Here is a 25,258-nt window from a genome sequence, read left to right as displayed (position 1 = left end):
CGTCACGTGACCTCCAGCAGCCCGCCGCACGTGACCACCCCCTTCCTTTACTCCCCTCCCCCTGCACCGGCGCCTCTCCCGGCCTCCCTCCGCCTCGCTGGCCGGCCTGGCCCTCCAGGAGAGGCCGTTTGAAGGCGGGGCCTGGTGCTCCTTCTTCCAGAGGGTGGGGCGGGGCCACCGCGGATGACGCCGTGTGGGCGGGGCCCGGTTGAGGGTAGGTTTCCCGGTCCTCCTGGCTCGCTGTTCCATCACATGACTGGCAGTGAGCGGTCGGACTGTTTGGGCACACCCAGTTCCTTTCCCTTGTGGAAGTTTGAGAGACTCGGGAGGCTTCGTGCCTGGCGTTTTCCTTCACTGGGTGCTGGGCCGCGGAGGCCAAGGAGAAATGTTACCCGAGACCCCGCTTCCCTAGGCCTCGCAAGACACGTGCTGTCTGAATGCGGATTTGACCCGGCCTTGTGGAACAACCCAGCTCCCCATCCTACCCCCGGGCTTCTGAGTTTTGATAACTTATTAATTTCTTGCCTCTGAAGAGACCAATAGGGGAAAAATCTTGAGTACAACATCCGTTGCTTCCTAAATTCCAGCGAGGCTGCCGAAGACTTCTCTGGCCTTAACTGTGTCCTGGTCATTATAAAGTAAGCCTGGAAGATCTCCAGATGAATGGAATGATGTTCAGAGTCTCAAAACTGTTGAACTACCACAGTGCAGTCTATATATAAAATCTATATATAACATCTTTTTTTTTTTTTTTTTTTTTTAGAAAAGCTCTTTCATCCAAGGACTTTGACAAGAGCGCCAAAACACTGAGGAAATGATAGTCTCCTCAAAAGTAATGCTGGGAAAACTGAATATTCATATGGAAAAGAATAAACTTAGACTCTTATTTTGCACTATGTACAAATAATTAAATAGATTAAATCCACAAACATTTCTAAACCAAAAAAGCTCCTATAATAACACAGGAGGAAAGCCTTGGCCTTGTGACTTTGGACTTAATGATTTCTTGGATATGACACCATATGCACAAGCCAATAAAAGCAAAAACAGCCAAGTAGGACAACATAAAAGTTTAAAACTTTTGTGCATCAAAGATACAATCAAGCCAAGTAAGCCAATCCCAAAAAACCAAAGGCTGAATGTTTTCTCTGATAAATGGATGCTGATCTGTAGGGGTGGGGGGCATGTGATGAGTGGAAGAAATTTGGATGGGGCAGAGGGGAAAGAGGGATAGGGAGGGCTGAGCAAGATAGGAAAGTTGGTGGAATGAGACCGACATCATTACCCTAGGTTCATGTATGATTGCATGAATGGTGTGACCCTGCTTTGTGTACAATCAGAGAAGTGAAAAATTGTGCTCTATTTGTGTACAGTGAATCAAAGCATTCTGCTGTCAGGTATAACTGGAACAAACATTTTTAAAAAAAAATTTTAAAGGATACTAATCAACAGAATGAAAAGGCAACTTATGGAATAGGAAAGAGAAATTGTACATATATTTTTTGATATATGTAAGGAACTCTTCTGTGTCTCATTTCATTCATTAATCATAATGTTGTTTTTTGTTTTTCTTTGTGTGTGTGTGTGTGTGTGTTACCTAGGAACTATCTCTCAGGGCCTCACACATGCTGGGTGAGTGCTCCAGCCCAATCATGAATTTGAAATGTATTTATTTTGTTCTATGTATCAATACTTTGGTCCTTTTCACTACTGTGTGAACCAACCACAGAACATTTACCTATTTTCTCATTAATGGACATCTGTTTTCACCAGTTTTTTTTCCCTATTGTGAATAAATGGCTATTAACATTCATGTACAAATGTTTCTTCAATATAACAAAATGGAATTTCTGGGTAGGATAGGAAAACATTTAAGTTTATAAGAAATTTTACAGGGGAGGTAGCTCAGTGATGGGCGCTTGCCTAGCATGCACAACCATCTGGGTTCAATCCCCAGTATTAGGGGAAAAAAAGAACGAAACAATCAATCATTATTTTTCAAATGGTTGTGCCAATTTTACCCCCAATCAGCAGTATATGAAAATTAAGTATCTCTACATCTGCATTTAGTGTTGTCAATATTTTCAATATCATCCATTCTTGGATATAATTATCTTGCTGTGATTTTAATTTGCATTTTCTTAATAATCAATGATATTGAGCTCTTTTTCATGCTTATGAACCTCCCTTTGTGAAGTGTCTATCAAGACTTTGACAATTTTTATTTGGGATATTTGTTTTCTTGTTATTGAGTTATAAGTATTTTTGATACAAGTCTTATATCATGTATTAATTGCAAATATTTTCTCCTAGTCTGTCGCTCACCTGTTTGTTTTTCTAACAATATTTATTGATGACTCAAGAATTTTTTGACTTTTACATTTAGGTGTGTGATCCATCCCAAATTAAATTTCACAAATAGTGTAAAATAATATTTGAGGGCTTGAGTCCAAGTGGTTCCAAAACCATTTTTGTTGTTGTTGTTTTGTTGTTGTTTGTTTTGTTTTTGTTTTAGGAGGGTTTGTTGTTGTTGTAATGAATCATCTATTTTTTTTCACAATACCTTTATTTTATTTATTTATTTATTTTAATGTGGTGCTGAGGATCAAACCCAGTGCCTCACATGTGCTAGGCAAGCACTCTACCACTGAGCTACAACCCCAGCCCGTGTTTTTTGTTTTTGTTTCCGGTACTGAAGATTAAACCCAGGTGTGTGCTTTGCCACTAAGCTACATCCCTATCCCTTTTTACTTTTTTTTTTTTGAAACAAGTTCTCACTAAATTGCCCAAGCCATCCTCAAACTTGGGATCCCCCTGCCTCCCGCCTCTCAAGTGGCCAGGATTACTACCATGTGCCACTGTGCTCAGCTTAGCACCATTTGTTTAAAATACTTTCCTTTCCCATTTAATTGCTTGATGTCTATCAAAAATCTATTGAATATATAATGATGGGTCTATTTCTGGACTTTGATTCTGTTACATTGATCTTTTTGTTTCTTTATGCAATGTCATACTCTCTTGATAAGTAAAGTTTTGTAGTAAGCTTTTTACTTAGGAAATGTAACTACTCCAACTTATTCTTTTTCAAGAATGATTTAGTTATTCTAAGTTCTTTGTATGTCATTATACATTTTTGAATTGTCAGTATACTTCTACCTCCACCCCCCCCTCCAAAAAAAAAAGAAAAGAGAAAAATATCTGCTGTGAGTTTGGTTGGGATTGAGTTGAGTCCATGGCTTCACTGGGGTTCTTAAAATGAAAATCGGTAACTTAACAATGGTGGACCTACCAATCCATGAATATTGTGTATTTCTGTATTTATTTAGGTCGTTTTAAGTTTCTCTCAGCAACATTTTGTAGTTTTCAGTGCCTTATATATCTTTTGCTAAATTTATCTCTAAGCATTTGTATTTTTGATACTTAATGGAATTGATTCATAAATGGAATTTAAATTTTCTGTTTTTCAATTGTTCATTGTTTGAGCTCATGTGTGTATTTGTGTGTGTGTGGTTTTTCTCTTCCCTCTTTTCTTGAATCATCTTTATTTTTTAAATTTTATTTATTTAGGTACTGGGGATTGAAACCAAGGGCCCTTAATCACTAAGCCACATCCCCAGCCCTTGTTATTTTTTATTTTGAAACACAGTCTCACTAAGTTGCTTAGCACCTCACGAAAGGCTAGTCTTAAACTTGCTGTCCTCCTGCCTCAGCCTTCTGAGTCACTGAGATTACAGGTATGTGCCACCATGCCTGGTTTTTTCTTCAATCTTCTGCTAGTCACATATTGGTTTTTCTGAATTATTAGTTTCTTATTTTTCCTATTTTCTGTCTTTTTATTCTCCCTTCTACATGATTTTTCTAATTTCATGATCCAAACCCTGTAATGACTTTTATTCTGTATTATGATAGCCCTCTTCTAATATGGTCCTCAATGACTTTGCCTTCCAGTATTTATACCATCATATAATCGCTTCTCAAATTCTGTCAGGGTTGCTTTATGTAACCAACAGAATAAGGTGGAAGGGATGATGTGCAACTTCTAAGGCAGCTTCTGGCTTACTTTCTCTTGGATCACTCATTCCTAGAGAAGTCAAGTAGCCCAGGTCATATGGCCCAATGGAGAGGTCCAAGTAAGAACTGAGACCTCCTGTGAATAGCAAGTAACATGAGTGCACCGTCTTAGAAACTGACCTCCCTCCCTAATGGTGTCTTCAGAAAACCAAAACCCCAGCTGACATCCTGATTGACATTCCATGAAAGACCACCTTAACAGAACCACCCAAGTAATCTCCCCAACTTCAGATCCATAGAAAGTATGAAATTAAAAAGAAAGTTTACTGTTTTAAGCCACTAAGATTTTTGGTAATTTATTGCACAGAGCATGTTAATTAATGCATATTTTTACATTTTAAATTTCCAAGAGTTCTTTCTTATTCTCTGAAAGTCCTATTTAATTAACATTTTGTCCATGTGAATGTAAAGAAACAAAATATCCAATAATTGACATACAAACATCTAAAAATGTAGATTTGTACATAAGACACTGATAACAAATTATATAAGTAGCTGAGATTTTTTTTTACGATATCTTTATTTTTTTTTAATGTGGGGCTGAGGATTGAACCCAGTGCCTCATGCCTGCTAGGCAAGCGCTCAACCACTGAGCTCCAACCCCAGCCAGCTGAGATATTTTGATAATAAAGTTCCTAGCTGGGTGCGGTGGTGCATGCCTGTAATCCCAGTGGTTCAAGAAACTGAGGCAAGAGGATTGCAAGTTCAAAACCAGCCTCAGCAACTTAGCCAAATCCTGTCTCTGAATAAAAAATAAAAGGGGTTGGGGATATGGTTCAGTGGCTAAGCGCCCCTGGGTTTGATCCCCCATACTAAAAACATAAATAAATCAAGTTTCTACTTCCCATAGATCAATGATAGATCACACTATACCATTTTATGGTAATAGGACTTACAATTGATAGGACTTCAGTCCAAAAATAATCATAAGTTTGGTGCAAGTGGTTCTCAAGAGGGGAGGGTCTTCTCCTTAGCAGATGTCTGGCAACATATGGAGACATCCTGATTGTCAGATCTAGGGGCAGGGTGCAACCGAGCAGCTTTGAGTGAGTGTAGAGATCAGGAATGTTGCTAGACATTCCACACACAAAAAAAAAAAAAAAAAAGAAAAGAAAAGAAAAGAAAGAAAGAAAAGAAAAAAAGAAACCGGGCAGTCCTCTACAACAAAGGAATATCCTGTCCAAAATGCCAATAATGACTAGGCTAAGAAGCCCTGGTTCAGTAAAAACCTGAGAAGACAAATAGAGTTCTGAAAGATCAATTGTATTAATATTTTAAATAGTGACTCAAACAGTAAAACCAACAACATGCTGAGGAAAGAAAGACAAAACACTCCTGTACAATCAATCATTCCCTTCTCTTTGCTGCCTTGGCGTTTTTGTTTATAATTATTACAGATTTGAAAAATATCTATAACATAAAATGTATTGCAGTTATTTGTTTTTCTTCCATTAAATGGTGAGTAGTCTGGACAGTTCATTCTTGGTGGCTTGGTCTTCAGTGGGGTTTTGTTGATTGTAAAATATCAGAGAAGAAAACTGACTATGAATTAGAGTTACTTAAAAGTACAAATTGAAAGACACCGCTAACCCAACACCTTCCACCCCCTCTCAAAAGAATAATTATTTTTTTGTCTTTTTTGGAACTGGCAATGAATCCCAGGACTTTGTGAATGTGAGACAATTGTCACTGAATTACATCTCAGCCCCTAAAAAGAGAATTCTTAAAATCAGGGTAAGCTGGGAGCAATGGTGCATGCCTATAATCCCAGCAGCCAGGAGGCTGAGACAGGAGGATTGCAAGTTCAAAGACAACCTCAGCAATTTAGCAAGACCTTCAGCAACTCCTAGAGACCCTGTCTCTAAGTAAATATAAAATAGGGTTGGGGATGTGGCTCAATGGTCAAGTACCCCTAAGTTCAATCCCCCACACCCCAAAATAATAACAACAACAACAGATTTACTAATGGAAAGATCAGGATAGAATTTAACAACTGTCAGCTGGGGATGGGGCTCAGCAGTAGAGTGCTCACCTAGCATGTGCAAGGTCTGGGGTTCAATCCCCAGCACCACATATAAATAAATAAAGGTATTGTGTCAACTAAAAAAATAATTATTAAAAAAAGAATTTAGGGGCTGGGGTTGTAGCTCAGTGGTAGAACGCTTATCTAGTACATGTGAGGCCCTGGGTTCAATCCTCAGCACCACATAAAAATAAATAAATAAAATAAAGGTATTGTGCCCATCTACATCTAAAAACAAAATATTAAAAAAATAAAAAATAAAATAAATTTTAAAAAAAGAATTTAGCACCTGTCACTATAAATAAGGTGTTATAAAGATAATTTCTATGAGTTGGGTTTTATGAGAGGTAAACTCAGATGAAGAATAACATGGGGATGTTTATTAGGGTGTGGTCTTAGGGTCAACACCCAAGCAGTATTAGAAGGAAGAAGGATTAGGCAGGAATAAATTGAGCTATATTATAATCACAACAAGGCTTCAGCTGATGCCATAAAGAGTTTGGAAGCTGAGCTATCCCTTCAGAGTTGTTGTAATTGGAGCATGAATTCTGAGCCTTTATTACCCCCACATTGATGAATCTTCGACTGCAACTTCGAGCTATCCAGAGAAGGGACCATGACATTGGATGAGGTGGCTCTCTTCATCAGCCAACCTTCCCAGAAGCTGGAGTAATAAGTCCTCCAGTCCTGAAGAGGGAATCTGAGCAACACAGTCCAGCATCCATTCAAGTTCATCCCTGTGCCACTCCAAACCATTTGCTTCATATAAGTTCAGCTCCTTCAAGACACTAGAGGACTCTTTTCCTGGGAAAAACTTAATGAGGGGAAGCTTAGTGGAAGGCAGTGAAGGCTGCTACCTTTGCAGCTCCTATCAAGACTACAGTTAAGCTGGGCATGTGGTGCACACCTGTAATCCCAGCAGTTTGAGAGGCAGAGGCAGAAGGATTATGGTTCAAAGCCAGCCTCAGCAAAAGTGAGGCACTAAGCAAGTTAGTGACACCCTGTCTCTAAATAAAATACAAAATAGGGCTGGGGATGTGGCTCAGTAGGCTAGTGCCCCTGAGTTGAATCCCCAGCCCTCACGAAAAAAAAAAAAAAAAGACTACAGTTGATAGTTGTGTGCCTTGTGACACATGCCTACAATCCCAGTGATGCAGGAGGCTGAGGCAGGAGGATCGCAAATTTCAGAACAGCCTTGGCAATTTAGTGAGGCCCTCAGATTCTGTCTCAAAATATGAAAAGGCTAAGGATGTGTGTCAGTTGTAAAACACCCCTGGGTTCCATCCTTAGTGACCCCCTCCGGAAAAAAAAGCTACAGCTGATACTCATCAAATTCCTCCTCTATTTTAAATGACCTGTTTATGTTTCTCATCTTTGGTATCACCTCTGTTTTGTTGGAGGGCTGACCCAGATCTTCAAACATGAGGATCTAAGCTGATGGTTCTTCTCAGACCTGGCTGCTGAATTTACCCATTTATCACCTGAACTGGGTAAGGAAGTACTAAAGGAAGCTTTAGTCATCACCTGAGTGTAAACCCAGTCCATTCTGTTCCCACCATGTAGCAGTGGCCTTATTTCCCACTCATGATCAGGTCTATAACCCCACCAAGATAGTGACTTTTCTTGACTCATTCATTGGCACACAAGAGTTTAAAGTGCCATACTTTAAGCTTAACCACTGAGCCCTTTTTTATATTTTATTTAGAGACAGGGTCTTGCTGAGTTGCTTAGGACCTCACTAAGTTTCTGAGGCTGGCTTTGAACTTGTGATCCTCCTTCTTCATCCTCCGGAGCCCCTGGAATTCAGTAGGACTCTTATGGTGCCCCCTTGTGGAAATATATACCCCAAAGAACCATAACATCTAAATCTGCAAAACATTGCAGTGATGGGAAGTGAGGTTTGATGCAAAGTGAACCTCTCCGACTTTCACTCCTTAGTTCTTGGACCCACATAGTCTATCTATTAAGGACACAGTAAAATTTTTGATTTAATATATACTCTGCATTCTGTGTTCCAAGTCAGGTGATGTGGTATGTGATAAAACCAGTGGGTCCCACAGTCATATGCCCAGGGCTGCATCTCCTTTTGTAATGTCATGATGCAATGTTCTATGAAAAATCCTGTTGGTGAATCACTCTGTAATCATTTAGGTAGTAATGCGCCAGAGACCCCCTAGGGCAGGAAAGGCAAACCTGTACCTGAAATACAGGTCTGTCCCTATGTATAAATCCCTTGAACCTCCAGGATAGTAGGGATCTGTTATAGTCAACTTGCCACCTAGGGCTTTCAGAGATTATACCATATCAGTGGCTCAAGGTGACCTCTGTTGCTAGCATATTGGACATTTGGCAGCATCAATAGCTGGACGGTCAGTGGTAGCCTCCATTCCTGCCATTTCCATGAGCTCATTGTGACCCATGATAGAGACTGATATCTGTCAAGTCATCTTATCTACCCAATAGTTTACTGCCTCTTCTGCAATGGATATTTTCTGATAGGCATTAACATCCAATACAAAGTCTTCACACATTGTGACTTTGCTCAATGACCCATACACACGTCTTTAACCCAGACTTCTTTCTGTTCAAGGCTCCTAACCAACTGACACAAACATTCACCACTGTCCATGAAACTGCATAGGTATCCCAACCTCCAGCTGCTCTTCTATCCACATGTAGGAGATGACCTGGAGTAATTCCTGAAACTTGGCCACTGGGAGACTTCCTCCCTTGACTGTTTTTCAAAGTCACTCCTAATGGGTACAGTAGCACAGCTGCCATCCCTTTTTGGCTTGTTTCTACATCCTAGGCCAATCCATGTGAACAAAGCCTGAGCTCAATTCTACTCTAATGGTTGGTCATAAGGAACTCCAGGTATGGCCATGGATGTGAGCTGAGAGGGAGTTGTTGGCACATCATGGGTGATGACACAGGTCTGGTCAGGGACTCATGATCCACTGATACAATGGACCACTGTGATGTGACATTCTGGGAAATGTCTTGCCAGTCCGGGTCTTTTTAGTCCATGTTATGACAGGGTGGAAGTATTAGCAATGATTTGGAAGAGACTGTAAATGTACTCTGGGGCTGATTCTAAGAGTAGGTCAACTCTTTCTGATCCTCTTTTTTGGAGATTTATGGGATAGAAAAGCGTTTGCCAGATCAGTGACTGCCAACTACATTCCTGCAGCTGTGCCACTGCTCTAGCTGGCACAGCTGCTGCAGTAGAGCTCATATCTGCCTGGACGTGTGATAGCCTACTGTCACCCTCCAGGATGCACCTGGATTCTTCATGGCCCAGACTGATGACTTAAATGGAAACACATTGGAGACCAGCATTCCTTTACTCTTTAGGTTTTTAAAGATGCTACTAACCTCTGACATTCCCCTAGGACTGTTTTTGATTTATTGGCATATAGGGAGAGAGACAGCTTCAGGAGTTTCTTGTTGCTCTTCTCCTATTACACAAGTCAAGCAACCAGTGTGGGGGCTGGGGTTGTGGCTCAGTGGTAGAGCGCTCGCCTAGCATGAGTGAGGCACTGGGTTCAATTCCTAGCACCAAAAATAAATAAATAAATAAAGTCTATTGACAGAAAAAAAAGAAAAAAGAAAGAAAGAAACCAGTGTGGGGGTTGTACTAACTACCAAGCATATCCATTTAATGATATGTTTAAGGATTGGAAAAATGATCCCTGTGAGCCAGACCTGGGTCAAGATTCCATTTGAGTACCTGACCATCATCCACCCCCATCAACAGGGAAGCCATGATTGAAAGTTTAAATCTAAGACTTTTAGAGAAACATCTGATCAAAAATAATTATTCCCCCAGTTTACAAGAGATCCCAGACAGCTTAACCCTTTGGTTATACTTCTGCTTTAATAGAATAACATTTGAAAATGAAGATATCCAGTGGTAAAAGGTAAAGCAGGATGCGATACTGAGAAGCACAACTGTGCTTTAACTGGGGTCCTAAGTTTTTAATCATGACAATCACACTTCAGCTGAACAATGTCCTCTAGCTTTGCAACACACCCAACAGTAACAGTACAATACCACCCTTAACACTGTACTCCATGTCAAATACCCACTCTATAAATGTACTGTTTCATCTTTTTTTTCCCCATAATAAAAGGGATAGATCTATAATTCATAATCAGAGTCAGGTGCCTGAAGATTGAGGTATGAAATATTGCCTATCAATTTGCTTCACAGACTGAATTTTTTAAAAAACAGTATAATTATTTTTCTTTAAAGTAACTTCATGTAATGGGAGTCTAGTTCATTTCATAATGATGTTGGTTGAACAAGACAACCAAAAAAATGCAAGTATTAGGCTGGGATGTAGCTTAGTGGTAAAGTAGTTGCCTCTCATGTGTGATACCCAGTGCCAAAAAAGAAGATATTTTTCAGAAAAATAAGACCGATAACAGCATTAAAGCATAATCCTTTAAGAATTCATGAGAAATAAAGGTGATAAAGTTTAAGGTTCTTTATCAGATGTTTTAAAATTTCCATAAAACTCTTTGTCCCAAGACTGATCATTTAACCATGGTACACAAAATACACTGAATACATTGCCTGGCATCAAGGTGGGGAAACCCTCATTTTTATATAATGAAATCCTCTTCTAAAACTTCTTGACCCAAGTTGTGGTTGTCTGAGGGCTGATTGCTCTCGAAAGACCTGAAGTTGTAATAGAAAGCATCATTTTCAGCAACTGGTTGGTATTCCTGTTCCATTTCATTTTGGAAACCATTTCCAGAGCCGCTTCCAGATCCTGATCCAGAGCCAGAACCAGACCCAGAGCCTGATCCAGAATAGTCCTCAGAAAGGGGGAAAACATCATTCAAATTCTGGAATCTTTTCATTCTGAAATATGAAAGAAAAAAAAACATAGTAAAGTTTGTTTCATAGGGAATATAATCATAATATTTTTATGATTAAAGAAAGAAATGCAGCCACCCAGTAGCTCAAATTAAGAGTTTAGCTCTTTCAAAGTCTCTAAATTATTCAATGCTATAAACAAAAAACCAAGTCAAGCCGGGTGTTTAATCATCGAGTTATATCCCCAGCCCTTTTTTATATTTTATTAGACACAGGGTCTCACTAAGTGGCTCAGGGTCTTGCTAAGTTATTGAGGATGGCCTTGAACTTCTGATTCTCCTGCCTCAGCTTCTGGGATAACAGGCATGTGCCACCATGCCCATCCTTCACATTCAATTTGTCACCCCCCCAGTATATCCCCAAATTAACCTGCCTCCAACCTGCATTCATGAGCTGAAGGTGCTGAAGGGTGGGGCTTATGCATCTGAGTGTGCTCCTTAGAAGTCAAGTGAGCAACCAAAGATCAAAGCAATGGTGCCATCTCTCCTTAGGAGATCAGAGCATGGCATCAGAGACTAAAGTTGAGCATCACATCCTGCGGATCATTTTCACCATGAAAATAATAAATCCAGGTCATAATCAATTGGAGTTTTCAGTCATGCATGGATTCAATAAATGTATCTGTTGAATAAGAACCATAGAAGAGATCCCTGTTCTGAGTGTCTGGGAAAGAACAGGAATAGATAGATGAGGTCCCTGAGGTCCCTGATCAAGAAACTTACTTTCTTTCTTTCTTTTTTCTTTCTTTTTTTTTTTTTTTTTTGGTACCAGGGATTGAACCCAAGGACACTTAACCATTGAGCCACATCCCCAGTCCTTTTTTATATTTTATCTACAGAAAGGGTCTCACTAAGTTGCTTGGGGCCTCAATAAATTGCTGAGGCTGGCTTTGAAGTTGCAGTCCTCCTGACTTAGCCTCCCAAGTCACTGGGATTACAGGTGTGCACCTGACTCAAGAAACTTTTAACTTAGTGGAAAGACAACAAAAAGTGAATTAAAAAGCAAGAAAACATTAAGTGGTGCAGAGAAATGAAATAGAGTAATGTCACAGAGGATGCCATGTGGCTACTTCAGCCTGGGGGATCAGATTTGGTAGTTATTGACATATAAATGGTGTTAAAAGCCAGGTAACAGGAGGAGGTCACCTAGCGAAAACATGTAGATTGAGAGGAGGACTCACAACAGAGCTGGGGCCACACCAGTATATAAAAAATTCAGCATAAGAGAAAACAGCCAGGGAAGGCAGGAGGAAACCATGATAAGGTGGGGTATGGAAGCAAAGAGAAGCAAGAATTTCAAAAGAAGATGCTGGGTGCGGCGGTGCACGTCTGTAATCCCAGCAGCTCAGGAGACTGAAGCGGGAGGATCACGAGTTCAAAGCCAGCCTCAGCAACTTAGTGAAACCCTGTCTCTAAATGAAAAATACATAAAAGGGCTGGGAATGTGGCTCATGTGTTAAGTCCCACTGGGTTCAGCCTTTGGTACCAGAGAGAGAGAGAGAAAAAAAGAGAGAGAGAGAGAGAGAGAGAGAGAGAGAGAGAAGATGACTAAACAGAAGACACTAAAGTATGCCTGAAGCCTGCTGGGAAGAAGATACTGGGTTCAGAGAGGTAATTGCAGAATTGAAGTTGTAGAGAAGATGGGTATGAATGGGGATAGGATACCAGACACAGAGAAGGTTGACCTTAGAAGTTGCAACAACCAAGGCCCAATTGGGAAACTTCTCTAAATATTTAATACAAAGGGCACTGCTTATGCATGTGTTCAAGGAGAAGTGAAGCCAAATAGAGGATGATGTGGTAATTCAGAGATTAGCAACAGCAAGAAAGTACTTTCCTAGTGAGCTAGAGGGATAGTGGAAGACTGATATTATCTGAGCCCAGAGACCAGGGGCATCCAGTGGGAAATGAAGCCACTATATGACAAACCCATGCCAGAGGTGCCTCTTGAGTTCTCTTCCTGCTGGCCTTCCCCATCTCTCTTTTGTGCCTCCCATTGGCCACAGTCAGCCACAAACCTGAATGCTTCAGGAAAGCAGACCACAGGGATCAGCCCTCCCCCACCCACACACAGAGCAGGACCAGGAAGGACAAGGGATAGATCAGAAGGCAAGGGGCCTGGGTTAGGCACAGAAGCAGAGACCATTCATCCATAATGACAGGAGGAAAATCAGAGTGTTGGAATGAGAAGCAAAGTTACTGGCTTCAGGAAGGGAAGATCACAGAGGTTATAGGAGAGAAGAAATTATATGAAGAGAGGTTTTGGAGCTAGGTGTTGTGGCTCACGCCTGTAGTCCCAGCTACTGGAGAGGCCAAGGCAGGAGGATTGCAAATGGAAGGGCAGCCTCAGCAACTTAGGGAGACCCTGTCTCAAAATTTTAAAAAAGCAGGAGGCTAGAAGTAGCTCAACGGTAGAATGGTTGCCTGGCACATGTAAGGCCCTGGTTCCTTTCCCAGTTAAAGGGAAAAAAGAAGAAGAAGAAGAAGAAGAGTTGTTTTGGAGAATTTAAGTTATTCTTCTAATATTTTAGATTTAAATGAATTATTAGCGAAACCTATGACTTAAAGAAATGGAGGATGCTACAATATTAAGTTCAGATTTCATGCTATAAACTTAAAGTAAGAACACAGGGCAGGACTACAAAGTTTCATTCTGATCTAGGTTTGAGCCTGAAGATTTAAACTTTGATGATAATCATTTTTTTTCATCCATCTTTGCTATAAACTATATAATTTTGATATTCACTAAAGTAAATGACTTATGTAATTCAACGTTTGGTTACTTATGAATTCCTATTGGCACTGTTTGCAAGTTTAAGCAGGCTTCGTTGATCAAGATGCGGTTTGGGTTTTGTTCTACATGGCATGCCATTTATTTTTTTCTTTCCCATTTTTTTAATCACCCCCAATTCCAGGACATTTCTAATCATCCTCCCCCACAAAACCATACCCAGTAGCAATCACTCCTTAGTCATCCCTTTCCCCAGCCCCTGGCAACCAGCAATCTACTTCCTGTCTCTAGGGATTTACCTATTCTGGACATTTCATGTAAATGGTATCATATAATATGTGGCTTTTTGTAACTGGCTTCTTTCTTTTGTTTAATGTTTTCAAGGCTCTCCTATGTTGTAGCAGATATTGGTACTTCCCGGTTTGTTTATTTATTTATTTATGGTACTGGGGATTGAACCCAGGGGTGCTCAACAACTGACCACATCCCCAGCCTTTTTTTTTTTTTTTTAATATTTTATTTAGAGACAGGGTCTTGCTGAGTTGCTTAGGGCCTCACTAAGCTGTTGAGGCTGGCTTTGAACTTGTGACCCTCCTGCCTCAGCCTCCTGAGCCATTAGGATTACAGGCATGCATCACTGCACCCAGCCATATATCAGTATTTCATTCTTTCATAGCTAAATAATATTCTATTTTACTGACGTAGCACATTGTTTATTTATTAGAATACCTGATGGACTCCAATTGAATTTTAATATAATATACTCTATGTACATAAATAAAACAATCTTTAGTCATTTTTAATATCTGTTGGTGAAAAGCACAATGCTTGTCTGTCACCCACAACAAAACCTTGCAAAAAGACAAAACTTGCTCATCTCGTATACCACATATATGGTACAGTTCTACCAAGTACTGCACAGCAAAATCCAAACTGCACAGTAAAATCCAAACTTCCAAAGCAGAAGCTTAAAGCTTGGTGTGGAGGTCCTCCAACCTCCACTTCAAGATTTCACTAGACATTGTGAAACTATAACCTCTGTAAAATCAAAGTTCACTTACGGAAAGGGGTCAGTCCTTGCAGGGAGGATCCTGTTAGATTCGCCTGGAGGAAGGTTGAACAGGGGTCCCTTTTCATCGATGCAGTTGGCAGAATTACTGTCAGGACTGCAGCGTACCCACTGGTACCTGGCTCTCCGCATAGGATAACCTGCCCGAACAAGGAACCCGTGAGATATAAGTATCTCTTCCACAGCTTTGAATTGATATGCTGTTAATTAAATAGATTAAAACCCAGAAGTTTTTAAGTTAAATGGATTCTAAATTTGGTAGAAGGTGCAGCACAGACAGGTTTAATGTCCATTAACAAAACAGCAGCTCCCACTCTGCACTAGCCTTTTGTAAATGTTTTTTGTCCCCACAGCGTTCCCATAAAGTAGCAAAGAGCTTAATATTGATGTCAGCTGCCTGCAAGCAAATCCCGGCTCTGCTACTGGCCAGTTATGAAACCTAAACTTCCTGGAACCCCTACTGTAAAATGCAGGTCTTAATAGTATCATAAGCTTGTCACAAAAATTAAATTGAAGCCAGGTGCAGTGGTGCATGCCTGTAATCCCAGCAGCTCAGGAAACTGAGGCAGGAGAATCGTGAGTTCAAAGCCAACTACAGCAAAAGCAAGATGCTAAGCAACTCAGTGAGATCCTGTCTCTAAATAAAATATAAAATAGGGCTAGGGATGTGGCTCAGTGGTTGAGTGCCCCTGGGTTCAATCCCTGGTACACCCCAAAATAAAAATTAAATCAAAACAATCATGAGAAAACTTTAACATAGTGCCTGGTACATAGTAAACAATGGATAACATTAATTATTATTATTATTATCTATGTATAGGGTTTACTGGAGATTGAATCCAGAGGTGCTCAACCACTGAGCCACATCCCCATCCTTTTTATTTTTTATTTTGAGACAGGGTCTCATCTCACTAAGCTGCTTAGGGCCTCACCAAGTACCCCAGGCTGGCCTTGACCTTGGTGATCCTCCTGCCTCAGCCTCCCAAGTTGCTAGGAATCCAGGTGTGTGCTATTATGCCTGAGACTATTATTATTTTTGTGCTATTATCTCCGCTTTTCACATTGGAAAATTGAGGCCATAAAGGAGCTTAGTAGAAGATCCAGGATTCCAACCTATACCCAATCCCAAAGTCAGCCTCTTTAGAGAGATGAGCTAAATCTGGTTCAGAAAGGTTAAGAAGTGCACTCAGAAGTATCCAAACCATTAGAGAGTGCTGGCGCTTATGTTTTAGGACCATATAGGATTCTTGGGAATGAAAAGTAAATCAAAACTCTTTTGTCTTCAGAGATTTCACAAGAAGACTAGCCTATTCACAGAGGAACAGAGAGGTTGCAATAGTCAAGTACCTCACTGCTTCTTTTGAATTTAATTTCTATAGAAAAGTCTCCAGGGCTGGGGATGTGGCTCAAGCGGTAGCGCACTCGCCTGGCATGCGTAGGGCACTGGGTTCGATCCTCAGCACCACGTAAAAATAAAATAAAGATGTTGTGTCCACCGAAAACTAAAAAATTAAAAAAAAAAAAGATAGAAAAGTCTCCAAATCTGGTATTCTAAGGTGATATTATATATGGGACCCTTTATTAGTTCATGAAACACCTTCTTCATGACTCAGTTTAGCAAGGACAGAAGCTTGATGGTGAGAAATACCACGCCATCCTGCAAACAGTTCATCTCCTCCCCGCCCCAGCGCACATTTTATTCAAACAAGTGCTTCGAGCACTAGTAATCACCTAGCGAGAAGAAGCATGGCTGCAATTCTTGCAAAGCAGAAAAGCCCAGCACAAAACAATATAAATGCTTGGGAAAATGACAAGGTGCTCACTAACCAAACAGCTAAACAGTAGTTGTTGCCAGGAGCTGAGGTGCCTATAATTCTGGAGGCTGAGGTAGGAGGATCGTTCAAAGCCAGGAACTTAGCAAGATCCTCAGCACCTTAGGAAGACACTGTCTCAAAATAAAAATAAAAAGGGACTGTGGATGTGGCTCGGTGGTTGAGCACCCCTGGGTTCAATTCGCAGTACCAAGATAAATAAATAAGTAAGCAAATAAATAAATAAAAATGAGTGAAAAGATACTGTGGAAAATGGGAGAAATTACACAAAAATAACTGGTGGTAGACTCTTTGATGATTTTTTTTTCTTTTCTAACTTGCTGTAATAGATAACATTCCTCTAAAACATAAACATTTAAAAGACTGACTTGGAAAGAGAGTAAATATTCCACATTTAGTTAGCCAGTTTGCTTCCTCTCTCTTCTCTATTCGATCACAATCTTCCCTGTGGTTCCTGAGTAGAGCTTACAGAGTCTGGTGTGGGAACTAATTGTCCAAAACGCTCTGGGGATAAGGCAGGCAAGATGACATCACGAGGTCTGCCCATTACTGGCCATATGACGGTGGCCAACTTAACCTCTCCACACCTCAACTTCCTCATCTGTAAAATGGGAACCATCATGGATATAACAGTGAGATATGAATGTTACGTTCTTAGAATGGCAACTAGCACCAGGGCAGAGCTTTTCAAATGCTCGTTTCTCTGATGAAAATCGCAACAACCTGCCTCTGATAGTAGACAACTTGTAGAGAGACCAGAATTTAAATCTGAGTTACTATTCTACAACTTCGTACCTTTCAAATTCTCAAATTATCAGCTTTCAAACAGATATTGGGGAAAATTACACAAAAATATGAGAAATACCACAGCAAAGAGTTCCCAGTCAGCTGAGCATGGTGGTGCACACCTGTAATCCCAGCAACCTGGGAGGCTGAGGCAGAGGACCTCGGGTTCAAGGCCAGCCTCAGCAATTTAGCAAGATCATGTCTCAAAAATAAGAAGGACTGCAGATATCGCTCCCATGGTAAAGAGTCCCTGAGCTCAATCCTCAACACCAAAAATTAAAAATAAATAAATAAATAAAAATACGAGTTTCTGTCTGTGAAATAAAATTATGTGAAGCATCTAACACAAGCTTTTGCACATAATAGATATTGAATATATTTTATCTCCTTTTCGGATTCTTTCCTGAGGCAGTAATAATTTGGCATCTAATGAGGGCTTAGGAAACTCCTAGTTGGTGAGACAAAAATCAAACAGCTCTCCCAGCAGAGGGCGATGTCTTCACACCTATGGGGTCCAGACCTCACTATCCAATTGAAACATGAAGCCAGCTAACACAGATGTTTTAAAAACAGGTAAAATTAATTTTAATATAGTCTATTTAACTCATGTTTTAGGATATTATCACTTAACACATAATCAATATAAAAGTTTTTTTTTGTTTTGTTTTGTTTTGTTTTTTCAATACTGGGGGCTGAACCCAAGGACTTGAATATGCTAGGCAAGTGCTCGGTCACTAAGCTCCACCCCAGCCCCAGGATAACAGTTATTACCGGGGAATTTTACATTTTTATTTTTTAAACTAAGTCTTCAAAATAAAATATACTTCATATTCACAGCATGTGTCAATTTGGACTTGTCATATTTCAAGAGTTTGAAATCCATTGAATAGCAAGGTGAGAAAATATTTTCTTGGATAGGAAGTTAAACAGAAAAATTAAATTTATTTAGTTTATTTATTTTTCTGGTGCTGGGGATCAGACTCCAGGCCTTATGCATGCTAGGCAAGCACTCCCCCCGTACCCCTAAATGAATGCTTTGAGGGGGTACCCCTGTGAAATATTGCATCTTTTCACTAGTAGAGCAGCTCTAACTTTGACAAATTGATAACATATATTTCTTTTTTATTTTTTTAATTTATGTTTTAGTTGTAGTTGGCAACAATACCTTTATTTCACTTATTTATTTTTATGTGGTGCTGAAGATCGAACCCAGGGTCTTGCACGTGCGAGTCAGCGCTCTACTGCTGAGCCACAACCCCAACCCCCCCGACATATATTTCTAAAATACAAAATTAGCCCCCAAGTTCAGAACTTTGAGTTGCTTAACTCCTCCTCCCTGTTGCTGAGAATGGCTTTGAACTCTGGATCCTCCTGCCTCAGCCTCCAGAGCCACTGGGATTACAGGCATGCATGACTGTGCCCAGATTAGAAGATGTTCCAAAAATCAACTATGGTGATGGTTGCACAGTTCTGTGAATACACTAAAAATAACTGAATTATAGACCTTACTCTTTTTTTTTTTTTTTTTTTTTTTTTTTTTGCAGTGCTGGGGATTGAACGTAGGGCTTCTATATGCTAGGCAAGTGCTCTACTGCTAAGACACACCCCTGGCTCAAACTATATGCCCTAAAATGTGAATTATATGGTATATGAACTCCTTCTCTGTAAAGCTGTTAAAAATCAGAGATAGGACTGGGGTTGTGGCTCAGTGGTAGCGTGCTCCCCTAGCATTCATGAGGCACTGGGTTCGATTCTCAGCACCACATAATAAATAAATAAATAAAGATATTGTGCCCAGCTAAAACTAAAAAATAAACATTAAAAAAAATCAGAGGGCTGGGGATGTGGCTCAAGCGGTAGCGCTCGTCTGGCGTGCGTGCGGCCCGGGTTCGATCCTCAGCACCACATACAAACAACGATGTTGTGTCTGCCAATAACTAAAAAATAAACATTAAAAAAAAAATTCTCTCTCTCTCTCCCTCCATCACTCTCTCTTTAAAAAAAAAAAAAAAAATCAGAGATAGAAGTCTCCCACTCCAAAAGTCTATTGAATTTGTTGAAGATATTTTAAAATAAAGAACAAGGGCTGGGGTTGTGGCTCAGCAGTGGAGTGCTCACTTAGCATGTGCAAGGCCCTGGGTTCGATCCTCAGCACCACATAAAAGTAAATAAATAAAACAAAGGCATTGTGTCTGACTACAATTAAAAAAATAAAGAGGGAGCAGTTATAGACACAAAATTCCTGACATAGTTATCCACAGGTGCTGGCAGGATGTAAAAAGTCAAGGTTCTAACTCCTGAAGTTGTGAGAGTACCTTGACTTTCTTTTACTTGAGATAAATTTCTCACGATTATCATAATCTTAAAAATAAAATGCTTTCCTAGTCAGAAACATCTTCATAGAAGGATCTGCTTCACAGAGGATCTGCTGGTTCATTGTGTAGTGGATTCCAGGGAAAGGTATGATTTTTATTAAGAATTCCTTCCAGCTGGACAAGGTGGTGCACATCTTGTCCTAGCAACTCAGGAGGCTGAGGAAGGAGGATTACAAGTTCGAGGCCAGCCTCAGCAACTTAGTGAGACCTGTCTCAAAAAATAAAAAGGGTTCAATCCCCTGTACCCCAGGCAAAAAAAAAAGAAAAAATCCCTTCCCTCACTGTCCTCCACTTCCCCCACACCCACACACATACCCTCACTAGCTCTGCTTGATCAACATACTTTCTATGAGTAAATGTTATCAAGCAACTTTCTCCAGTAGTTCCTCTGTATTTTTTAATATGATGGTAACACTTTTTCCCCTCACATAATCACAATTTACTAACTTCCTATTCTTAATGGAAACCTATTGCAAGTGTGTTACAGAAGCTTAAGCAGAAACTGTCATAAAGGGGGGGGGGGATATTTGCTTCACTCAAAATGGGTACATTTAAGCAACTGTCATTATCTAAGTTGACGTTACTTCCTACTGGTCTACAATTCCACAAGATGGATAAACTTCCGACTCTTGCATGGTTTGACAAGTTATAAAAAACTCCAAGTTTAGTTTCAATTTCTCCCTCAAGTCAGTAGTAAACATAGCAAGGGTGATAGTCAAAGAACGGGTTTGGGTGTTTTCGATTGTTTTTTGTTTTTGTTTTAATACTAGGGATTGAACCCAGGGGCACTCAGCCACTGAGCCACATCCCCAGCACCCCCCTTCTCACACACACACACACACACACACACACACACACACACGTATATAGATTAGTTGTAGATAGACACAATACCTTTATTTTATTTATTTATTTTTATGTGGTACTGAGGTTCAAACCCAGCACCTTGCATGTGCTAGGTGAGCGCTCTACCGCTGATACGACCCCAGCCCCTCCCCCCAGCCCCTTTTTACTTAGAGATAGGGTCTCCCTAAGTTGCTTAAGACCTCACTAAATTGCTGAGGCTGGCTTTGAACTTTCAATTCTCCTGTCTCAGCTTCCCAACCTACCAGGATGACAGGCAGGCACCATGACACCCAGTGATATTTTTTTTTTGTTTTAAATTTAAAAAAACCTCTAATCAACAACAAGTTAATGCTAGACTTGACGTTGGAATGACTACTTCTGCCATTAGTCAGTTGCAATGGGCCTTGGGCAAAACCCACACATATTTTGCAAGAGGCTGATGTAAAGAGCAAATGAGATGATGAATTTTAGGTCCAGTTTTTTTTTTCTCTACCAATTGGTGCTAATTCCTCCTCCCAAGGAATGTGATGATCCTTACCAGAGAATGGGTGTGAATGCCCTTTACAAACAGCTGCACATGTGGGTGGGATCAGTACTGTGCTCTAGGAGACAGTGTGGTGGGAACACACGGGCTAGCCCTGGACCCTTGGTCACACCTGCTCACGAATGTTCCATTTTCTTTATTTACGGGCATCTTTGAAAAGAAAGGCTGTAACACAGCGCTAGGATTCAGACCTCATCAATAACCCCCTGGAGGCCTACATGAACTAGATTAGCCGTCTGTGCTCTCCATCCTCTGTCACACGTCACGGCACTTTCATTTCTTTCCACTCAGTGGACAGTTTTACATTCATGTGTGTATTGGGTTTTTAAAAACAATTATGTGATAGCTGAAGTATATCCCTTGCAGAATTCATATGTTCAAGTCCTAACTTCATAATGTGACATAATTTGGAAAGAGGATCATTGCAGATGTGGTTCAGATGAAGTCATTAGTCATTAGTCAATCCAATATGACTGGTGACCTTATCAGAATAGACCATTAGAACACAGATGTGCGCAAGAGAGGCCACGTGAAGACCAAAGGGGAAGGCAGCATCTATAAGCCAAAGAGAAAGGCGTCAGAAGGAAACCAACCTAGCAATACCTTGATCTTGGATGCTAGACTCCAGAACTGTGAGGAAATGAATTTCTGTTGTGTAAGTCATGTGGTCTGTGTTACTTTGTTATGGCGGGCCAAGCACACGAATGCAGGAACCTAAGAGGGGTTGAAGGTGCTCAGCAAAAGCACACCAAAAGCCTTGCTAATCTGAAACCAGTAAATTCAGTAAACTTTTTTTTCTTTTCTTTTCTTTTTTTGTACCAGGGATTAAACTTAACCACTGAACCACATCCCCATCCCTCTTTATATTTTTAAATTTTGAGACAGGCTCTCACTAAATTGCTTAGGGCCTCACTAAATTGCTGAGACAGGCCTTGAACTTGCGATCCTCCTGCCTCAGCCTCGCAAGGCGCTGGGATTACAGGCATTTGCAGGGCATGGTAAATTTTGTTTGTTTGTTTGTTTGTTTGTTTGTTTTTAAGCTGGGGGAGGATGTTATCCCCTCTCTCTGGCATCAGGAGAGGTGTGGTGAAATGGAGTCCTGGCTCTGCCCTTGGCCTCTTATTGCATCACTAACACGCACAAGGCATCTCTTTTCCCCTCAAGTTCAATGTGAGCACGCGTCCTTGAGCCGAAGCCCAAGTTCCCCTCTGAAATACCCTCATTTTTCAGTTCATTCATTGTCTTCTTTTTGGTTTCCTTTTCTAACGAAGAGCGAAATCTACATAAATGTTAGTATTTTCAACAATTTCAAGATGGTTTCTTTCTTCTGCATACACATAAAAGGAAAGTTTTCGTTTCTGTTCTGGTCTTACCCATTGAGTCAGTGCAAAATGTGACACTTTGGGGAAATTTTGAAGATAGAAAAACTTAGGTAGGGATCTACTCACCCAAGTCTGTGCCACAAATATGAACCTCACTGTGTTTAATCTTGTCAAAGCACAAGGGTGTTAGGGAATCATTACATCAGGCTGTAGCTTTTCCCAAAAGGATCCAAGAAAAGTTCGTTCTCTACTTTTACACTTTAAAACTAAGAAGATGAATGGAACTGTTGCAGTAGCATTACTTGCTGTTTTTCCTCTAAAGCAATAACTAGAAGATGATAACTTTATGAATTTCCAATATCTGAGGAATTTCTTTGAGATCATGGGTAAGATTTCATTTCCACAGGAAGTAAGAACATGACAGTTAGAAGTCACTTCGAAGAAACAAATCCAGGACAAGCGTGTCACTGTGACTCAACATTTCCTTTACCATTTGGGGAAACTTAATGTTTTCCTACTATAAATTCTGTCATCTACTTATTAGGCTGGGACCTTCTCCTTATTATGATTTTTTTTATTTACCAAAAGCAAAAGAAATTGCCTCTTTCTTATAAACGGAGCATTTTCGTTTTCTTAGTCATTAAAAGATTTGAAGTTGTTTCAGTCCGACTAAAGAGCCCTAAATGATAGATCAAACTAAGAAGATATTTCCAAATGTGATGTTTCTCTGAGAAATAGCTCAAATCCTAATATTCTTTGGGCTTTCTTTAAAACCTAAGGTTTACATTAACTATGTCTACCTATAATCGAATTTACAGTGACAAATTAGAAAAAGAAAAAAAATACACACTGTCAAATTTACCCTAATTAAAAAACAGTATCTCCCAATGTTAAAATGATGACACCACCACAGTGCATTCCAACCTGAGGTTTGTATTGACATCCAGGAAAAGGTAGAAATTCCAGAACATTCCAAGGTGCCATCTCCATGGATCAGGCATGTGAGTCCTTTTCCTTATTCCTTTCCTGAGCTTTAAAAATTAATAAACCACACATTTTCATCCAAAAACAAACAGCACATTTCAATCATTGTAAGAGTTTACATGGCTGCACCTGCCTCAAAGTTTAATTTTTCTTGGTACCAGACTCAACTGAACTCACACAAAGGAGTTTGGTCACGTTCAATCTTTCGTCTTTGCCTCCTTTCCCACAATATAATACCGTCAGTACCTTGTATTAAAATAGTCATTATCATTTGCATGGTCCCTGGGGCTTATGGAAAAGGTTACAGGGGAACAAGTGTCCTGGGTCTTACCTTGGACTGGAGATTCCAAAACCAGGATGAGGGCGAGAGCCAGGGCCAGGCTACTGCACTTGAGGACCTTCTGCATCATGACCAGCTCACTCCAACACACCAGCCCACGATTAGGAAATGCAGCAGGGTGCTCTCTGTCCCTTTTAGAAAAGGTTCCAAAACCTCAAACCCTGCCCAGAACACACGTCACAGTTTCCTGAACAAATAGAAAGAGATCCACATCAAAACCCAGAAAGAAAGAAAAGGAAAGCAGCAAAAATAACTATTCATACCCATTATGAAACTGCACTGGGCTCTCCCCACGCCTGCTTTCTCTAAAGTTTTGTTGTTTGCCATTTGCCTTAAAAAAAAAAATTTTTTTTTTAAATTTTTCCATCAAAACAGCAGAATTAACATCCAGGACGGTTTGTTTTTCCTTTCTTCAGGTGACAATCTAAACACAGGTTGATGACTGTAGGAGTGAGCCACCAATGATGAGAGGAGAGAGCAGGTGTCGCCTTCTCATCACTAAGTGCCTTCCACACAAAATGTTCTCGATTTTCTGTTTCATCAAGGAGCAGCCTAACTCGTGAGCCAAGCTCGACAAGTGTAACTTCCACGTTGGCTCCTCATCCACCACAATGAGTTGTTTTATTCAGATGAAGTCTCTTCTTCACTCCATTTTTGCATTGGCTTCCCTTCTGCCCCAAAAGTATGGTGAGGATTTTTTATTACACACACACACACACACACACACACACACACACACACCAAAAAAAAAAAAAAGAACTTGGCTAAATAAACAAAACAAAACAAAAAAATTATCTTGCATTCCTCGGCTCCTTTATACCAACAATTATGATTTGGTTCCATGCATACCCTTATCTTTTCTCCAAGTAAAAATGTTCAACTTGCTTTTGGGTCTCCTGGCCTTGAATAAGCCAGAAATCAGGAACAAGGGGTGGTTGTCCCCGCCTTGGGTATTGCCTGTAAAAACATGTAAGCCACTGTCCCCACCCCTGCCCTGGGCATATAGGGGTAGAATTTTTCCCTGGGGATGCTGTGCAGATTTCTGGAGGACTGAGACTCCTTATTACAGCCACAGTGTTTTCTGACATATTGTCACCCTGGGAACGTGTGTCCTGTCCCTAACATTCCCCAGACACTTTAAAGCACGGGTCCCACTTTCCATTCCATGCTCACCCTGCCTGTCCTTTGACAGAGGGAGGAGTTTCCCTTCCCTTGTTTTGAGTTTCCTGCTGATTCCTTACCATTTCCTGCTAAGGACTGGGCCTTGAATCTAACTGCTGCTTAGCTCGGGTTCAAGAGCAAAAGCCTGCACGTCTGACTTTCGTCAGAATCAGCCAGAAGTGGGTCCTGCAGCCCAGGGTTCCTCAGAATATAGTCATCAGCCCCCAAACTCACACACCAGCAAGTTCTTCACCAGGGAATTCTGGCTTCAGCTTGAAGTTTTAGTCATC

General features: G+C 40.5%; 1 protein-coding gene across 1 annotated transcript; it reads right to left on the bottom strand.

The window, feature by feature from the left end:
- Positions 1–9,805: 9,805 nt before the first annotated feature.
- On the bottom strand, positions 9,806–23,920 carry Srgn (serglycin). Its single transcript, XM_077798970.1, has 3 exons — positions 23,799–23,920; positions 14,771–14,918; positions 9,806–10,964 (listed from the first exon to the last, which is right to left on the bottom strand). The coding sequence occupies exons 1-3, from the start codon at positions 23,875–23,877 to the stop codon at positions 10,703–10,705; spliced, it is 489 nt and encodes a 162-aa protein (XP_077655096.1). The 5' UTR covers positions 23,878–23,920; the 3' UTR covers positions 9,806–10,702.
- Positions 23,921–25,258: the final 1,338 nt, after the last annotated feature.

This window comes from Urocitellus parryii, chromosome 5 (genome assembly GCF_045843805.1).
Source record: "Urocitellus parryii isolate mUroPar1 chromosome 5, mUroPar1.hap1, whole genome shotgun sequence".
NCBI lineage: Eukaryota > Metazoa > Chordata > Mammalia > Rodentia > Sciuridae > Urocitellus > Urocitellus parryii.
Note: the sequence above shows the minus strand (reverse complement) of the source record. Positions and strands in the feature narration are given on the sequence as shown.